This window comes from Microcebus murinus, chromosome 5 (assembly GCF_040939455.1).
Source record: "Microcebus murinus isolate Inina chromosome 5, M.murinus_Inina_mat1.0, whole genome shotgun sequence".
NCBI lineage: Eukaryota > Metazoa > Chordata > Mammalia > Primates > Cheirogaleidae > Microcebus > Microcebus murinus.
The window spans coordinates 35,183,431-35,204,441 of record NC_134108.1 but is presented as its reverse complement, the minus strand read 5'-3'; the positions used below and the strand labels follow the sequence as shown (position 1 = coordinate 35,204,441).

Here is a 21,011-nt window from a genome sequence, read left to right as displayed (position 1 = left end):
GTTTTCCTTCATGTGTGAGCTGGTCACATCTGTCAAATTACTTTGTCAAATTTTATTGGGATAATTGTTTTTACTTTGGTCACAGCACTAATTGAGCAACAATAATTGTACTCATTATTTTTGTGTATGGTTGTTATTCAGAAATTTATATTTACAGTTTAAAATAGGAGATACTTGATTAGTTATAGGAGTAACTAGTATAAAAGTTAACACTTAGAAAAGTTAAAATATGTCTTAATATTTTAACTTCTGTAAGAGCTAATGTCTGACATATTAATTATGCCCTCTTTAGTTACATGAAACTCTGTGATTGTGGGAATGGGGTGAAATTGTCAGAATTTATTGCCAGCTCTTTGTGTAAGCAGCGTTATGTGCTCATTTTTAAGAAAGAGGCAAGATACTTTTGTACAGACATCTCAAAATAAGAAGAAAATGTCTAAATATACATTATTTTGACTAAAAAAAAATATAATTTTCCCTAACTAGTGCTGTTTAAAGTAATGTTGCCAGGGCATACATTAATTCCCTATCCTGCAACCAATTTAATGAATACAGGTTAGGGGATATGTTTTTTCAGTTTTGAGGCTTGCTAAATATGGCCAGGATCAGTGTCATTCCAGGGTACTCTGCCTGCAGCTAGCTTGTAAAACTGGATCAAATTAATTACAGGAAGAAACTGAAGTCTGGGACTTTCTGGTTAACATGTCATAATTGTGTGATTTTTCAGGTGGCCTCCTGATAGCTTCTGCTCATTTTGGTGCATATGTATATGGGACAGACATAGACTACAACACAGTTCACGGTTTAGGTGAGTAGAGGTTATAGACAGTGTTATAGTGTTTGGTGTCATGCCAATTCCTTTAAAATAATAAAATACATACTGTGGAGATTGAGGCAGGAGGATTGTTTGAGCCCAGAGTTGGAGTCCAGCCTGGGCAACATAGGGAGACACTGTCTCTGGACAAAAAAAGGCGGGGGGAAGGGAGATAAAATAATAAAACATAGTTGACTCTTGAACAACAAGGCCCTCTTATATTTGGATTTTCTTTCACCTCTGCTACCCCTAAAGCAGCAAGACCAACCCTCCTCTTTCTTCTCTTCCTCAGCCTACTCAATGTGAAGATGACGATGAAGACCTTTATGATAATCCACTTCTACTTAATGAATAGTGAATATATTTTTAGTACCTATAGTAAATATAACAATAAGCTATTAGTAGTAAAGTTTTTGGGGAATCACAAGTTCTATGTAGGTTTTTGACTGCACAGCAAGTCAGCACCCCTAACTACTGCATGTCCCAGGGTCAACTGTAGTTTTATATGGTATTATTTTAATGTTAAAATACACAATTGGAATGTAATTTTACTTATTTTTATAAAACTTCATTGAGTATCTACTTTTATGAAATAATCCACTATGAGCAAAATGATTTCTTGAAGGAACACAAAAATGAATAAGAAAAGGCCCTCCCCTCAAGAGGTGTTTGTAGACTTAGTAGGGAGGTAAACAAAACAAAACAAAACAAAAAAAGTAGGCAGACTATATCTTTGGGAACATAAGAGTTGGGAGAGAAGAAGTAATTATACATTCAGTGTATATTGGATTAACCAGTCTTTGAGGTACCATATATGTTTTTAATTTCATACCTGACCAAAACATCTTTGAAACACTTAAAGGTGACAGTAACTTTAAAGATTTTGCCTTAGACTGAGGGTACTTGAGACAAGCATCTGCTTTGCTTTTGAGGTAATTTTGGAAAATATTTTAAATTCTTAAAAGCGTCAATAATGATGTGTAATTGGATGGAATTGAATCAAACTGAAGAAGTATTTTCTTATAGCTTAATGGTATTAAAAATGTCAAGTTTTTATTGATGGTTTTGAGATTATTTGTGTTTATGGTGGTATTCCATTATAGTAACTTGTAACTTGAATCAGCCCTTAAAACATTCTTTTCCTTTTCCTCACCCAGTATCTTATATGGGTGTGAATTTATTATATTAGTAGTTTATTTTGTTTTGCTGAAGCAATTTGATATATTGTATTGATGACCTTTTTCTCCACCTCGACTATAAAGAATTTAGTAATATTTCTTAGGAAGAAAATTAGTTATAATTTATCAGGTTTACATAAATGCGCTAACCAGAAAAGGATATTCTTTATCTGCAATATGTTAGAGTAGACAAAATGCTAAGAAGAATTATTTCTGTTTGCTTTTAGAAGTAGTATATTTGCTTTAAAGAAATTGACTTGTATAATTTACTTGAATTTTTATTTATTAAAGTTATGTTTAAAAAGTTATAACCTTCAGGCTACTTGGGTAGAATTCTGATTGAGGTAGAGTCTCTTCAGAGCTTATTCAAGATGCTGTTAGGTATGCTTTCTGTTTCCTATACTTTTTTTTTTCTGGAGATAGAGTTACCTCAGCATCATCATAGCTCACTGCATGCAACCTCCAACTCCTGGGCTTACGTGATCCTCCTGCCTCAGCCTCCTGAGTAAAGATGGGGTCTCACTCTTGCTCAGGCTGGTCTCAAACTCCTGAGCTTAAGTGATCCTCCTGCCTCAGCCTTGCAGAGTGCTAGGATCATAAGCATGAGCCACCACACCTGGCCTGTTTCCTATACTTCTAATCTCTTACTGTATTCTAAAATAGTCACAAGTTCCTCTGGTTTTAAAAGTATAAAACTTTTTCTATCAATCCTATAGGGTCCTCTAGCTATCACTTTGTTTTTCTGTTTCTTTTGCCAAAATGCTTCTTAAAAAACTAGTATTAATTTGCTATTTCCTCTTCATCTCTCACTCTCTCCTCATTATTTTCCAGCTTCTGTGCCTACTGTTCTGCTGAAACCACTTGCTAAGTCCACAGATATACAGCATTTGGCAATGTTGACCTTCAAAAAACCTCCCTTGATTTCCTAGACAGTGGTCTCATTGGATGGTACTTTTATTTCTTTGACTGTTTCATCTTAGTCTCATAAAGACCCTGCAACTTTCTGGATCTCTGTTTACTTATTGTTTTTTCCAAGCACTATCTTTGACCCCTTCTCCTACCGCAGTGCTTGTTGTTCAGAGTCATCTCATTCTTCTTTTGATTTATTCTTGTGAAGCTGATCATAGTATAGAAGAGTATATAATATATAAGGATAATTATAAAGCAAACACATATGTAACTACCACCTAGGTTAACAAAAACTGCCATTCATTCTTATGGATTCAACTTAAGTTTATATATTGATATCTCCCAAGTGTATATCTTCTAGCCTTCAACTACCTGCTGGGTGTCTCTTTCTGAATGTTCTGCAGGTATCTCAAGGTATATCAAGATTGATATATCACAAATAAATCTCATCTTTTTTCCTGTGCTTGTTTTTTCTCCTGGTTTTCTGATTTTAATCACTGGTATTATCACCCTAAACTGTCATGTCTTCTAAAACTACAAACTTTTGAACTTTTTTAGCCTTCCCTCAGCCCCCACTTTAACTTTTCTTCATCAATAATGTCTCCATTTTGCCTCCTTTCTTCCTGGTCATAGCCACTGCATTTCTCAAGTTAGTTGTCTTCATTTCTATTTTAGTTATCTGATTCATCACTATCTCTATGCAGGACTGTTTCCTGCATAGAGAAAAGGGGCAAGGTTCTATTCAACTCTGTATCTTACTACTAATTGCTTCGTACTTAGTATAAGTACGAGTTTTGTAAGGCAGTTTTACTTAAAAGGTGACAGAACAAGATCGGTTAGACATCAGTATTTTCTCTGTTCAAAATATATTTACATAATAGGTTGAAATAAAAATAATTATTTACTTGTGTATATAAATTAAGATTTTAAATGAAAGTAAATTTTGAGTAAATGTAGGTTTAGATGAGTTAAAACATTACTTTTAGCTAACAACAGGAAGTATGAATGCTCTGTTTGATCTCATGTTTTCTATCTTCCTTTTTCTTTCCTTTCAGGAAAGGCCAGTAGGAAGAACCAGAAATGGAGAGGACCAGATGAAAATATTAGGGCAAATCTTCGTCAGTATGGTTTAGAGAAGTACTACCTTGATGTCCTGGTTTCAGATGCATCTAAACCTTCCTGGAGGAAGGGTACATATTTTGATGCAATTATCACTGATCGTAAGTTTATTTTTATACCAAAGTAGAAGTCGGATTAGTAGGATTGGTTTCCTAAAGTCATTTCTATTTCAAGTACAAAATTTGTCAACATATACACACAGTGCCAACTTGTGTTGGTTTTCCTCCCATCCTCAACTTCTTCATATACTGAGAAGGAGAAAATTATGAATGTAGGGTAGATTACCAACTTAACTAAATCATTAATGGTTTATTTTTTTTTTAAGCAAATATATTGACTTGCCATCTATTTTTATATCTTTAGAACTTGTCATCTGTTTTCCCCTTCAACTTATTTTTTGAGGCATATATTTGTTTTCATAATGACTGTAATTGGTTATTAGTATACCAATTGGAGCTAAAATGTCATTTGCAGTTTGTTATTAAATTTTGAAGAAAAGAGTTTCAGATATCACACATTTCTCTTTGTGTAAGCATTTGTGTTTTTGTAGTGCCTGTTTTCCCTGGCGTCTCCTTTCTAGAGTTACAAGAAATTTGGTCTTCTGTGAACCACTGGGCTTGTGAACCCACTGAGTTTTAGGAATGTGCATGAGAACTTGTTTTCCCATGCCTCATGAAGTCTTGGGCTTTTTAGGCAGCCTGTCTAAGAATAGATCTGCCTTTTCTATAGTATTTGACAATAAATCTATAAATAGTGGCAAAGTTGAGCCCTTCTGCCTCAGCCCTCTTTAGTTCTTTGGTAACTTAAATGGTTTCAAATCACAAAAGAAAAATAAGGCATTACAGTGTCAGTGTGAATATACTTTATAAAAATTGGGTGATTTTTAAAAATTAACAGTTTGCTTTACTATTTGCTCTCCCACTCTGTATCTTTATTTCTATAAAATAAGGAATTTTTTCTTCTGATCAGCTTGAGAGTAAGTGGCATTCATTGTGGCCTTTTACCCTTACACTTCAGTGTGTATTTCCTAAGAATACAGAAGTTCTTAGGAATTTCTTAGAAAGCCAAGGTACAGTTTCTTTCAGTAAACACATATAATACTTTAGTCTATAGTTTGTCACCCAGTTTTATCAGTTAACTCAGTAAAATCTTTTATAGCGTATATTTTCTCTCTGGTACAGGATCCACTCTAGAGTCAGTTGCTGCATTTAGCAATGATATCTTTTAGGCTTCCTTTGATTTGTAACATTTCCATAGCCTTCTTCATGTCTTTTATGACATTGACTTTTTTTTTTTAATTCAGGATATTATGGGAGTACAAACATGACTTTGACATTTTTAAAGACACTTGCCCCTTGCCCAACTCTTTATGTTGTGTATCTTGCCCAACTCTTTATGTTGTGTGTTCTCAGTTGGAATAATGCATAGGTGATGTTGTATTCTCAGGATGTCACATCTGAAGGCACATGATATATGTCTGCCCTTCACTGCTGATTTGGTGACTGTTTGTGTTACCTGTGTTTTCTGTCTAGCTCCATATGGTATCAGAGAATCTACAAGAAGAACAGGTTCACAGAAGGAAATACCAAAGGGAATAGAAAAATGGTAAGCGAAATTTAAATATGGTACACTAGAACTTTGAGAAGCATGTTGCTTCTTTAGTTAACTTAAGCAATCTTAAAATTTTTCACTGATTTTGAAATTCTGTTTTCTTTGTGTAGTCCAGAAAGCCACGTTCCTGTTTCCTTGAGTTATCATCTGAGTGATATGTATTTCGACCTGTTAAACTTTGCAGCTGAGACCCTGGTATTAGGTGGAAGACTAGTCTATTGGTTACCTGTGTATACACCAGAGTATGTAATCTTAATTTTATTTTTAATTTTATTTTTCTTACAATGTTTACGTTTCTAGCATAATTTTTGTTTATCTCTAATTGTGTTCAGCATATCATTGTATTTAATGTGTGATAGTTTTTGTTTACCTTCATATGTGTATAAAATCGTCTCCTTCCTCTTATTGACTGAATTGTTTTGACTGTTTTATTTTCTGTCAGGATTTGGCAAACTACAACACGTGGCCCAGATATGGTCCTCAGCCTGTTTTCATAAGATGCTTGAGCTAAGACTGGTTTTTAAAGTGTTATTAAAAACCACACAAACATACACATAAAAGAATATGTGACAAAAACACACAGTATATGGCACCCCAAAAATCTACAATATTTACTCTCTGCCCCTTTACAGGAAAAGTTTGCCAACCCCTATTGTATACCAGACTTAGCTCAGTGCCTGTTTATCACAGCTGCTCAATAGCTATTTTGCCAGTCTACAAACAAAACAACTTAGCTGACAACACCACGGCAGTCACTCTAGCCAGGGCAACAGAGTAAGACTCTGTCTCAAAAAAAAAAAAAAAAGTTATGCATATATTTAAAGCCCTGATTATATTCAATGTTACTGGCTTGGGTTTTTTTTTCTTTTTTTTTTTTTTTGAGACAGAGTCTCACTTTGTTGCCCTGGCTAGAGTGAGTGCCATGGCATCAGCCTAGCTCACAGCAACCTCAAACTCCTAGGCTTAAGCGATCCTGCTGCCTCATCCTCCTGAGTAGCTGGGACTACAGGCATGCGCCACCATGCCCAGCTAATTTTTTCTATATATATTAGTTTAGCCAATTAATTTCTTTTTATTTATAGTAGAGACGGTCTTGCTCTTGCTCAGGCTGGTTTCGAACTCCTGACCTTGAGTAATCCTCCTGCCTCGGCCTCCCAGAGTGCTAGGATTATAGGCGTGAGCCACCACACCTGGCCTCTGGGTTGGGTTTTATTATTTAATAACTGTTAAGTATAAGTATAGCTATATACATCAATAGTGAAAGACAAAATATTTGAACAAGTTGAGTTTTTAGATTTAAAAGATGGTATCAAGCTCAAAATTTGGTTATTTCTTCAATCTGCCATAGAAATATGTTTTATAAAATTATTTAAATTCCTATATTTACTATATATAATTGTACAAAAAGCATTATACAAAAAACAGTGATAACTTGTTTGTTTTTCACAATGGTGGATGGTTCCTTAGCAGTTGGAACTTGTGTTGGTTTTTGTTGTTTATTTTACAAATGTTGTATTAGAAGTTATCATGGCCTAACTTTAGTCATGTATTTATCAACTGATAAGATAATACATACTGATTCCTAAATCCCTTAATACTGGGTTTATGTTTTGTTGCCAGTGATGATCTCATTTAACCTCTTCATTTTATAATGGGGACAATTAATTTCAAGGAATAAAATGACCGATCTAAAATTAAAAGCTAGCTAGCTAATTGGTTTCCTTATTCCCAGTGCTATGCTCACTTAATTCAACATCCTACCAGATCTCATATACCTGGTATGTGAAACAATAGGTGGGGTTTTATTAACCCTTTTAGAGAAGAGCATATTTGTTCATTTCTATGCAAAAATGGTTCCTGCCTTAGATAAACTGAATTTCAGCAGCAAGCTACTTACTTTTTGCTTTAATTAAAGTTGCAGGGCTAAAAATTTAAAAAATTTATTGTGGAATAATTTCAAACTTACAGAAAAATTTCACATATGGTATAAAATCTCCCATTTCTATGCTCATCCAGATATTCCAAATATGAATATTTATATATGCTCCTATCCTCCCACCCCCTGCACATATCCATTATCATTAATCTTTTTGAAACCATTTGAGAAGCTGCAGGTATGATACCTTGTTACCCCTATATACTCTACTGTATTTCTCAGAAACAAAAACAGTCCTGTCTAGCCACTATCAACTCTCTAAGTCTGGAAATCAGCACTGGTGACAATATTGGCATCCCATTCAAATGGACCCCATTCAAATCTTACCAGTTGCAATCCATCCAGGAAAATGTGCTGCATTCATCTATCTTATCTTTTGGTCTCCTCTAGTCTGGAATGTTCTTCAGTCTTTCCTTATCTTTTGTGTCCGCAACAGTTTTATAGAGTATGTAGCTTATATTCTGAGGGTTGACCCTCAGCCAGGGTCCAGCTGGTATTTCCCCTATGACCAGAATAAGATAATGCTTTTATGGTAAGAATACTGCAAAAATGATCTTCGTGCAGTACATCATGGGGCACTCAAAGTGAACTCTGCTGGTGATGTTAACCTTGATCATCTGGTCATGTTGTTCTCTATAAGGTTTTTCCACACCGAATCCTTATTTTCCTCTTGGATTTGTATTTTGTGGGGAAATATTCTAAGATTATGCTGATATTGTGTTTTTCATCAAACCACTACTCACATTGATGACGCCATTGTTGATAACTGCTGCTATAGTGGTTGCCAAATGGTGAATTTTCTGTTCCATCATTCCTTCTGTGTTTGTAAGTTGGTATTCTGTAAGGAGAAGCTTTCCTTTCTCCCCCATTTTATTTATTCATTTATGTATTTATAGTGGTATAGAGTCATGGATTCTTTTATTATTCATTGGGCTGTAATTTATTACTGTCATTATTTATTTTGTTGTTAAAATTGCCCCAGATTTGACTAGTGGGAATCTTTTTGAGCTGGCTCCTCTGTCCTTTTGAAATATCCTCATTAGTTGTTGTGTACTACCTTACCTTCTAACATATCTGACTGTTCACTACTTTGTAGTTTATTGTTTAATTACAACTGAAATTATATGCAGTTAAGAATTACTTTTGGAGTTCTATTATGATTCCTTTTTAAAAAGTAAAATTATAGGTACTTTAAATATATTTCTAAAGACTTTAAAAGTAGCCACTGGATATTTCTTCAGCAACTTCTGTGTTTTACTAATTTTGGATAAGGAGAAAGTTCCAAATATATATAACAAAAGGGATGTTTTAGAAGTAGAAAAAGTACACATGTTTTATTAATTCTTTTTTTTGCCTTAGATGTTTTCTTGAGGAATAGATTTCTTACAGGTATGTGGCTAACACACACGGGAAGACTACTGTGGCATTTATGTCCCTCACCTGTTTATCCTTGGAGAGAGTTATTTTCAGGTCCTCTGATGTTCATTACTAGACCCCGGTTGTATCTTCTTCTCTCCTTAAGCCTAGTGATCTTCTTAATGAATTACTAATTCTTATCAATTGTTAACTTATTAATGAACTTAGTCTGTCTTGAATTTATGCTAGAAAAATGAACTATTCTCACTTTTGCAGTATATATTATTCAAAGTCTTTACTCTTTTTAAAATAACACCGTACTAAGAAGAATTTAAGACTAAAGTCACCTGTAAAAATTTGAAATAATGTTCTTGCTTCTGAGTTAAACAGTTTAGAATTATGTTTTATTGAAAATGTAGCTTTTTATTGGACCAGGAATAAAAAAGGAATTTAATGTAAAATTGTGCCTTAGAACAGTGTAATTTTAAGACTTTTGTGTTTTACTGAATTTTACTTAGTCAGCCAAAGCTTATTGTGTGATTCAAGTTTAAACATAAGAATTACACATTATAACCAAGTTCAGGTATTATTTAAACTCAGGACTGATTGAAAAGTTTAAGATATAATAAAAACAAAATACTGCCTAAAGCTTAGTGATATGTGAAAAATTGTTAGCGCTGTTGATTGAAAAAGGACTTTCTCACTGATAATTTAAATTTCAGTGAAGAAACTGCTACTCACAAACTTCTGCTGTTTTTCTTCTAGTCTAGACTGTTTCCACTCTAGTATATCACGTTTTTTGTCAGGGTCAAGATACTCTGTATACTTTATCTTTTCACCTTTATTTATTCTTCCCCCATTGCTTGAGATGCTCATTCTTCTTTCCTCTTGCCTCTGACCAAATTGTAGTCATCTTTCAAGGTCTGGCTTAATTCTCACCACTTCTGTGACACTTTCTCAGACCCTTCTCAGCAGAATTAATCAGTTCTTCCTCTGTGCTTTCATAGTAGTTTGTTCTTACCACTCATAGAGACTTACCACATGCAATTACTGTAGACTATTGGCATTTGTGGGTTTACTATTCACAATTTTGACTCCTTGCAAATGACCCTGAAGATCTGTGTTATATTCATGTGGACAGGGCATAAATCCAACACATGTATGTTTGATGTCATAGAAGTTGCTAAGCTACTGAGTAAATGTAACTGTTTGACCAGGTTCCAGATGTCCATATAGGCTTGTTATCTAATTTCATTACACACACACAGATAACTCTTGAAGTACTTAGAAACTGCGTTTCTTTGTGAAAGATGACCTTTAATAGAAATCCAATTGCTAGTGTTCATAATAAAGGTGATGACTTACCTATATCAAAACATCGCATTATACCCCATAAATATATATAATTTGTCAATTAAAATTTTTTTAAAAGATGACAAAGAAACCTAATAATGTGACCCAAAGTAGGATTTGGGGATAAATTTTAATTGTAGTAAAATTAACTTGGTGGTGGCTCAGATCAGTAAAGAGAACATGTTTTCCATCTTTTATCTAAGAAACAGGAAAAGGTGATTCCTTAAGCTGTTCACAGTAAGTGTTCAAATCGATGCAAAATCTGTTTCTTGTAAGGAAGATGAAATTCTAGTGACATTTGGAAATTCTAGTGACATTTCATGCTTGAGGCGTGAAGATACACAGAAAAATGAGTGACTTTAAAAATTGATTCATGAAAAACCTAGGGGCCTATATACACAACTGTTTTTGCTTTTTTTGAAAAAATTGAGAGATGATTGGTATACCTTGAAATTCAAATTCACTCTTAAATTATACAACTCTGAGGTTTTTAGTATAGCCACAAAGTTGTGCAACCATCACCACTATCTCATTCAGAATGTTTTCATCATCCCCTAATAGTACCTCATACTGATTAGCAATCACTACCTTCTTTCCTATCTCTGTGGATTTGCCTATTCTGGCTCATTTAGTTTTTTAATAGATAACTTGGATTGTAGAGTGATAGTAATGAAAACAGGAAATTATGATAGGATTCTATATTACCATTATAGTTCAGGCAAAATACAGATTTATATCTTCTACTTAACAGTTTGCAGACAGTCCACTGGTATGAAATACATCAGTATATATACAGTGAATAATTTTTTTAACTGCTATTTTTTTTAATATGGTATTTTGGGAGAATACTGTTAAATTGATTGGCTTGCTAATATAATAGATTAGTGTTAAAAATAAGTTTGTTAATGATAATGATTACTGATATGATATTCCTTTATGCTTAAAATTAAAGATTGAGTTGAAAAGATAATATAAAACATGTAAATATATTTTTCTGCTGTTAAGCAAACACAGCAGTTTAATTTCAGCAGTTTAACATCATTCATGTCACAGATGTTCATTAAAATTGTATTGGTTTTGTACTTTTGGATTTTATTTATAAATATATTTTGGGTTTTATAGTTATATTAGGATATAAGGATAAGAAATTTCAAATATATGTTTGTACATATTTAAATGATATTTTAATAATAATACTTTAAGTCAATCTACCAGAAAATAAAAGTTTTTTTTCTTTAAAAAAAGGGTACATTACTAAGTTTGATGAACATTGTTTCAGACATCCACAGGTCAAGAGTATATCCTTTCTCCATTACCACTTTTTACTTTAGTCTCAACCATGGTGTAGAATGAGTTCCTTCATATCATAAATGCTTTGCATGAAGATTGCAAATCTGATATCAACTAATGTTATAAGAAGTATAATGTTTCTGGCTATATAGTGAACATTAAAGAATTATTAGATGAGGTGAAATCTGAAATGGTCATTCTTGTTGGACAGCTCTAAGGAAGGAGGCAGAGCATGACTTCAAGAAAATTCCTTCCACTGATAATAAAGTGAAAGTGCATTATGAATGTTGCTTGGTAAGTGGGTGATGAAGGTTTTGAGGATGTGGTTGAGGTAATGAGAGAGAGCTCATCCAAGGTCAGAGGGACCTAGAAAAGTCAGTAAAAGAGTGATGGTGAAGACAATGTTGATGCATTAGTACAGCTAGCTAAGATCATGGTCCTTTACGTGAAGAGCTAATCAGCACCTTTCCCATTTTGGACCAGAGGTTTAAGATGCCCATGTAATAAATGTATGCAGACTTCCCAAAAAAGTCATAAAGATTTGCAAAGGAAAAATAAAAACTGGCAATCACAGCATTCTTAAAGGTACCTATATCTAGTGAGCTCCCTTCCCTGCTGTTCTGCATTCTGTTCCATAGCTATTTCCCCCAAATCTGTCACCTGTATCTTCTGCCAAGATTGATGTCAACAACCTGTCAGATGCCAGGCTCTGAACTATTGCACCTGACTGTCCTGCTTTCTAGTGTTCTCATCTTCATTCATGTGCTGTGCAGCAGCAGTCTCCAGCACTCATTGTCATAGCTTCAGTTTTATTTCCTGGTCTGTATGTCCAGAGGACTAATATAATCTGTAGTGTTTACTTTAGATGTAGTTTAGTTGAACAATTTTACAAATAACTTTAGTCTTGTGTTTGCAAACTTAATAGCTGTCTCAAGATGTCATTAAAATTTTGCAAGGGCACTTCATCTTATAGGGGAAAGTATATGCTATAGTGGACTGGACTTGATACTTTGAGAATTATAAAAATCTACAGATGAGGCCGGGCGCTGTGGCTCACGCCTGTAATCCTAGCTCTTTGGAGGCCGAGGCGGGCGGATTGCTCAAGGTCAGGAGTTCAAAACCAGCCTGAGCAAGAGCGAGACCCCGTCTCTACTATAAATAGAAAGAAATTAATTGGCCAACTGATATATATATAAAAAATTAGCCGGGCATGGTGGCGCATGCCTGTAGTCCCAGCTACTCGGGAGGCTGAGGCAGAAGGATCACTCGAGCCCAGGAGTTTGAGGTTGCTGTGAGCTAGGACGCCACGGCACTCACTCTAGCCTGGGCAACAAAGCGAGACTCTGTCTCAAAAAAAAAAAAAAAAAAAAAAAAAAAAATCTACAGATGAATCTGTCCCTCATAAATGTCAAGGAGTGTTGCAGAGTATATTTCTTTCTGTTTTATCTGCTCTCATAGCATTTTATGGGGTGGAATCATCATCTGTTTTTTTATGGTTTAAATGTTTTACATTCTTCAATGAAACACACTTGTATTATTTCTCTCTCCCTTCCCCTCCTCTCTCATCTTACAGGTGTAAATTAAGCTGCATTTTTAGATGTGGTAAAATTAAAATACTTTGCTTTGTTAGAGTACAGTAGATTGTTTATGAAGTATATGAACAGTCAGCATATATGGAAAAAATGGTACAGCATGTGGTGAAAGGATGTCCCGCACCACACCGGATGGCCCCCATGATGATTCTGTGTGGGCAGCACATGTGAGTGTTCGTAACAGTCAGCTGTTCTCTCCTCAGGTACAGTGAAGAGATGGTGCCCTGGCACCCTTGCCTGGAACTCATTAGCAACTGTGAGCAGAAGCTTTCCAGTCACACATCAAGGCGCTTGATCACAATGGAAAAGGTGAAGAAATTTGAGGTAAATTTCCCTGGTATTTTTAGGTAAATTCTGAAAGAATCAAAACTGGATTTTTCTAAATAGTTTTTCTGTGATGGAGTTTGGAAATGTTAGTCTTTGATTTTTAAAAAATTACAGATGAATTCAGGAAGAGGCAGAACTTGAAGAGGTTTGTGGCATTTGGTTGGAGTTGGAGGGTAGGAGTTGAACATAGAAGTTGGGTAGAAGAATAGAAATAGAAGTGGACCCTAACTTCCCAGGCTTTATTCGACATACTTGTTGCTAACTCAGCTATAAAATAGCATTCTTAAACAACTTTTGTCTAATTAGTAATCTTCCAGTTACCATTTTTTTCCAGAAGTAGAAATCAGGTAGTACATAATTTCAGACAATAATGTAGACAATACGTTGCTTTATATTAGGGAGAAAGTATATTTCCCCCATCTGTTAGGGCCCAACATGTGTTCTCTCTTTCTTTCTCTCTTACACACCCCCACACCCCCCCACACCCAGCCACACACACACACACACACACACACCCTCTTCATTTAAGCCTGAGAGGAAAGAATAAAACATCTGTTATTTCATGTCGAGATCAGAATTAATTATGAATAATGCCTCATAATGGAGCTTAATTAAATCTACAAAATGTTCTTTGAGTTGTACTTTTCTGGATTGACAACTTAAGCGCTCCCAGGTTCACTGGAAACTTGAACAAGCCCCAAAGGTGGTGATATCTGAAGATTTTGTCATATGCACCTTTGGTCTGCATTTGACTTGTTTTCATCTAATTTATACCTTATAGATTCTTTCACAGTAGTGAAACCTAATATTTGTTTGGTGCCTTTTGTATATATTATTTTATATCATTCTTGTTTTTGTTTTTTATTTTTATTTCCATTTGCTGTCTCTAATTGAGACCCGTATTACCATACACCTGATTTATGCTGACAGTCTCTTCAATGATCTCTCTCCTTCACACCTCTAGTTTTTATCTGTTAAATGAATCTTCCTAAACACTGCATTCATTATATTGTAACTTCCTATCCAAATTTTTTTAGCGACTCATTTTTATTACTGAATAATATTCAGAATTTTCAGTGTGACGCAAACTATCTTCAGTAATCAAGCTTCAATATCAGGGCATTTCAAGAAGCTAACCTATACATGTTTATTGGTGTCTACTATATATGTATGTGGGGTGTATGTATACACACACACACAGATGTATAGATATATGTGATATAGTTAAAATGAGAGTATATGGTAGTCATTTTTAAAGCAATAGTACTAGAGACTTATATTAAAATGTCTGATATCCTTGTAATGGCATCTTTGTACTCATTCTATTTCTTTCATAATTATTCAGCATGTTCTTGAAACTTATCTTTTAGATTTGCCTTTAAAGAAATATGTTCATACGTTTAAAGAAAAATGTTCATATTAAACAGTTATTTTGCTTTATAGTAATACTTTTCTTCAAATGATATTATTAGACTTTGTTGCTCACATTTGATACCTGACAGCTCACTAAATAAAAATGTTTGGAGATCAAATTCTGTTCCAAGGATGATGGTTTACCATTAAACATTTAAAACGTTGCATATTCAGAAATTCCACAAGTGGTTTCCAAATTGTTTGACACAATGACAACCTTCCAAAGTGACAATTTTGAATAACCAACACTCATTTGGTACATAGAAACCCTCTTATCTAACATCTATTTCAAACTCTGTTGATTAAACCGTACTTGCCATTCCTGCTCTATAATACACTGTCTGATGCCTGTAATATGCTGAATACTTTCAGCTGGTGAGTTACTTGGTCTCTGCTGTGTCTACATACAGCACTTCTGTACCTACCAGCTGAATTATCTGTTTACCAAGAATCAGTTATGCTGTTCTCAGAGCTGTTTATGCCAGTTACATTTGTTATGGTAATTTTGTAATCTAATTAAATACTAGTTAGATCAGTGAAATATGAGTGTAAGACTAAAGTTGTCATTTCTGTAAAAACGAAGTTGAATGCTTTAGAAAGAATAAAGTGAGTTGCTAAAATAGAGTCTTGAATTACAAGTGAGTTGGAAAAAAGTTATTGCAATCTAGTTTTTTGTACCCACATTGCTTTGTAAGTGCCCAAACTGAAAATCTTTATGGGTCTTAATTCTACATCAAAAAATTGTCAAATGAATATATAGTTTTTTAAGTTAAAATAAGTTTAAGCATTTTAATTTTTTCCTGCTCTTACGGACTTTTTCAATTAAGTAACCATATTAGTCTACTCAGGCTGCTATAACAGAATGCCACAGACTGAGTGGCTTAAATAACAGAAATTTATTTTCTTGTAGATCTGGAGACTAGAATTTCAAAATCAAAGTGTCAGTAGGATTGGTTTCCGGTGAGACCTCTCTTTCTGACTTGTAGGCATCTACTTTCTTTCTGTTTTCACATGGCCTTTCCTCTATATCTGCACTTTTTGGTCTCTCTTCCTCTTTTTATAAGGACACCAATCTTATTGGATTAAGTCTGTACCCTTAGACCTCATTTAACTATAATTACCTATTTAAAGGCCCTATCTCCAAACACAGTTACATTGAGGGTTAAAGACTAAACATATGAATTTTAGAGTGGGACATAATTTAAGTCATAAATCAGCCCATAACAGCAAACATTACCAGTACCTATCATATTAAATTAAAGGCTTCTGTTGTATGTTAAGGTATGTTTTTTCCCTCTCCTCTCTTCGTCACTTCTCTTGTATATGTTTATCTTTATATGTGTTTGAGGAAAGTCAGGCATTTGATAATTCAGATAGTTGCAGCTCTTAGAAATCATAGCATTTAATGGAATCATTTGAGTAAGTAATAATAGTAACTAACATTTATATGCCAGGTACACATGTAACACATGTAAAAAACAATATTACCTGTAGAGTTTATAATTTTAAGTCATGATATTATAGAGTAAGTGTCATTAGCATTCTTTATTGTGTGGTCCACATAAATAGTATTCCAAAGAATTGGAAGAAGGAAGATGTCGAGAAAAGACTCTTTAATAATTAATCAAGCCTCGTAATAAATCAGGCATTCTATTTCAATGGAAAAATTTAAAAATTAAGACCCATTATGGGCTAATTTCATATGTGCTTTCCTCTGAGTTTTATTTGTTTAAAAAGTCCAGTATTTTTTCCTGATGTATACTATTTCTTTAAGCAAATTTATTTGAGACTCAAGTAAAAAATAGGCTTTTGAGAATTTTTGTCCTGTATTAAAATGATAAATAAGGGCACTCACCTTGGGTATTTTTAAACCTATATAGGCAGTGTTAATTTTTGTCTAGTTTCCTTTTATCTTTTTACTTCTGTCCTTTTCAAATTGATTTTTTAAAAAACAAGGAAAAGCCCGATGCTCACGTAATTTTTTGAAATGGCCTTCATTTTATAAGATCAAGTTTAATTAGTGAATTTTGACTAGCATGACATTTACTATAACTGAAAATACTTTGTCATGTTAAATTAATCATGTTTGGTTTTAAATTAATTACTTCATTTATACCTTTTGTTTACATGGAGAGGAGTGTATATAATTGCAACAAGATCCCAGTCCTTTATAATGCAAGTGATGACATAAAATTGTCAAACAGTTCTCACACGTGTCTAACAAATTATTCTCCGGCTTGTTCAGTATTGTTGATTTTGGAAATGCAAGACTATTAATTTTAGATTTTTACACTTTTGTATACTGTGTCCCTTCATTTTTGATTTGTCACTTGTTAGGTTTAACTTCAGTATAACTTTTGGCCCACTTGGTATGTTGTTATAAAGTATTCTGCCTCTCCCTCCTTTTAAAATGTAAACATAAGTTATAACAAAAATTGTCTGAAGAATATTGATGTTTTATAAAATTTTGTATCCTTACATTATTGGCTGCAGTTTTTAGACTTGCTTATTGTACATAAATAGTAAAGAAGAAAATTTTTGATAACCATGTTAAAATTACAAAGATACCTGGTAAGAAGAGCCAGGTTTTTGCATTATTCTTTGTTGCTATATTCTGAAAGCTAAGTGAATGATACATAAAACTTTTATAATGCTTTATTAGTTTACAAAACATTCCTATTCATTTGACCTTATTATTAACATTTTCCCCATTTTAGAGACGAGGAAGTGGCCTAGGCTTAAATAATAAGTTGCAGAGTTGAGACCAAAACTCCACCTTACACTTGAAATTCTGTGTCCTTCTTTCTCCATCATGTTGTCTCTCTACCAAAATATATTTCTACCTTTAGAGTATGCCAAGATTAAAAGGTAAATATTCTTGAGTAGCCTATTACTAGTTTCTTTTAAAGATAGTGTTTCCTTGTCCTGTTCTGTTCTGCAAGTGTTGCTCATGAGGCCATGGTAGAGTGTGGTTTGTTTTACTAGAACTCATTTTCCCTCTTGACACAACATGTAGTTAATGCTGCTGTATATTGTTGTGGTCACGATGGTTACCTCTATAAAACATTTTTCTCATATAAAATTTATAGGTTAAAAATGCTGATCTCTAAAGTTGTCCAGGACAGATCAGAATATAATAGTTGTGTCTTCAATGAAAGTCACCTAAAACAATACTCTTTCAACCTTTTCTACCATAATCTATGTGGACAAATGAAAGAGTATGCCAAGTAGCTCTTTTCAAGGTTACCTTTAAATCTTTTTTAAAACTTCATGCAACTTTTATAGTCTATTCCATAATAGATTCTTGATTTAATATTAAAATTATTTTAAATTACCATTGCATTAAATGGGCCATAATGTGCCCTATTTATTTTGTGTCTTATTTATCTGACCTGCTACCTTATACTCCTAGTGGTTTGAGAAGTACTGAAGTATAGGTAAATTTAATTCTAGATATTAAATGGCTATTAACTTAGACTAAAGTTATAATGTTTTGTAAATCAGTTGTCATTTTTGTAGCTGAACAATACCCAGTATCGTTCAGATGATTTAAAATAAGGAATATTAGAAGGTCACAGTGGAAGGTGATGAAAGTTTATGTAATGTTTTATTTTGGATTGAATGAGAGTCCAGTAACATGAAGCTGGTGAATGCGTTAATCAGAATGGAGTGTGGCCAAAAGTGAGGGTTTTGACTAAAGGACTGAAAGATTTTGAAGCTGCAAAGGACAAATAACCATTAACATTATAACAGTATTTTTTAAATGAATAAGGGAGAGGATGGGCACTGAGTTCCCACTTGAGAAAATGACTTATACATGTCTTGAAGTGCAAAAAATTAGTCTTTATGATAAGTGGTTTACATGTTAAAATGATACTGGCATTGCTAATCATAAATTGTTGTGTTTTGCTGACATATTACTGATGCCTATTTCCATTATGCATTATCCTTTCTCAGGATTAATGTTGTTAGTTGTGTTTTTCTTTGACAGCTATTTGAGTTAAAGGTAGTCCCTTCTGATTGACTTTTCCTTCTGATGTATTCTGTGATTTTTGCCCGTCTCTTGCCAGGACTGTGGATATTCCCCTTTTGATTAGAGCTATGAAAGATTAGAGATTGAGTATGAAGTATTTAAAACATATAAATGGTAGAATATAGATGATACCTCATTTATTGGTGAGAAAAATAAGGTAGGGTGACACTAAATAAGAGGATGCTAATTGGAATAAACCCAGTCTAGGTCTTACTACAATACAGTATTTATTACTATCAAAGTGTGGTAAATGTGTGTGTGTGAGAGAGAGAGAGAAAGAAAGTGAGAAAGAGAAAGAAAACCTTAATTATTTTGCATAGCAAGTCAGAAGGAAACAAATTTATATTATCTATAAATTATGTTTTAACTTGATGTATTTGAAAAAGGCTCAGAAACAGACAGGAGCCTGGTGATTCTGCATATCATGCTGCTTGATTTCAGTTTTCAGGTTCATGTGATCTAGTTAGTTCCAAATGAATTTGCTTTTGTTGTTGATGGTATTTTTTCTTGAGTTTAAATCTTGGAGGATCATCATTTGATTTTTTCTTTTACATGTCTGCAACTAAATGATTTTGCCAAACAATGGATTTTTTAAATTGATGCTACCATAATTGTTTTACATTATTGTTTCTGGTAAGCCAAAAAAAAGCAAAAGTCTGTTCTCCACAGTTCCAGGAAGGCAATCATTTAAGATATCTAGATCTTGCAACTTATGTTGCTGTTTAGATATGACTATTTTATTTATAGGAACAAGCAGTTCTCTGAAGGCAGAGAGAGCATGTATCTTTTGCTCATGTTTTTCAACTGTTACAGTAAAACAGTCTTTAAACTCCTAGTGTTATAGAATCTTAGGCACAGGTCAATTACAAAATATAAATATGATTCAAGGATTCCAAAGTATGAATGGTTTAGGGAAATGGAAAGTTTCTATGTGGAGTCAGTATAATCATCTGAAACTTCTTTTATAATTCTTGCATGAGTGACAAATTTTTCTCATTTTTTTTTGTATTTTTCTTTATCATATGGTTATTTAACTTAGAATTGTCTTTCTGATGTTTTTCAAATGTAAACATGAATTTATATGCTCTCCCCACTCCATGACCCTCCAAGAATTCAATCTAAAGATTTTAACATGTATTTTTTTTACCTAAAACATAAATGTACAGTTTAATGAATGATAAAGTGAATATCCATGTACCCACCACCAAGATCAAGATTATAGAGTAATGTAGCACCCCAGAAGCACCCTTCCTTTTCTGACCATTTCTGACCATTAGCACCTCCCCTGAAGGTGTTACCACTATTCTGACTTTCATGGTAATCGTTTTCTTGATTTCCTTTGTAATATTACCACTACTGTAATCATCCCTAAGCAAAATCATTTTGCCTGTTTTTGATCTTTGTATAGATGCATATACATTTTTATTAATGTTTCTTTTAATGGATTATGAAGATGTTAAAAAGTCACCTAGGAGAGGAATAGTTCCCAAATTAAAGTGATAGAGTACATATGCGCATGCTTGGACATGTTTTGGTCTGTTACTCATCTTTCACAATAATACTTAAAAAGGTAAGCAAGATTCTTCTTAGTTTTAATTAAATATTAAATACAGTAACTAATAAGTTGCCATTAAATTTTTATCTAGTGCATAGACTTTGTATTCTTTTAATATTTGATATTAAGTTTTGAATTTTATAAAGTTATAGATTTTAGTAGATAGCATATAGAAAGTGCTGATACTTCTATGTCATCATGATAAGCACAAATATCTATAATGCTTTTTTTATAATTAGAAATTATGTGCTGAGTGCCAGATGTCAAAGTTCACTCATTAATTATCACTCATTTCAGAACTCTAGATATGAAAATTTTAATACATTAAAGTACTGTCACAGACTTTAGGTAACTTAATGTCTTGCACAGTAATGAAATTTTTTAAAAGAATGGATTACATGTAAAGACCTAACTTAGGGCTGAAGATTTTCACTGGCACCTTGTTTCCCCATTAAGAATAATGCTAGAGGTTTCTCTTAATAGTATTGGATGCCAGACTTTTGACCTGCTTGTCCTTGGTTTGGG

General features: G+C 33.5%; 1 protein-coding gene across 5 annotated transcripts in view; it reads left to right on the top strand.

Annotated features, from left to right (window-relative positions):
- The window catches only part of TRMT11 (tRNA methyltransferase 11), a 53,945-nt gene that overhangs the window by 19,030 nt on the left and 13,904 nt on the right, over window positions 1-21,011 (top strand). For 3 of the 5 annotated variants that reach the window (XM_076002981.1, XM_012777490.3, XM_076002983.1), the window contains 5 exons: window positions 728-808; window positions 3,957-4,121; window positions 5,553-5,625; window positions 5,742-5,873; window positions 13,362-13,482. In XM_076002981.1, the coding sequence (XP_075859096.1) occupies window positions 728-808; window positions 3,957-4,121; window positions 5,553-5,625; window positions 5,742-5,873; window positions 13,362-13,482 (572 nt within the window). Of the gene's footprint in view, window positions 1-727; window positions 809-1,106; window positions 1,169-3,956; window positions 4,122-5,552; window positions 5,626-5,741; window positions 5,874-13,361; window positions 13,483-21,011 lie in introns of all 5 variants that reach the window. The other 2 variants (XM_076002982.1, XM_012777491.2) reach the window with 2 other exon arrangements.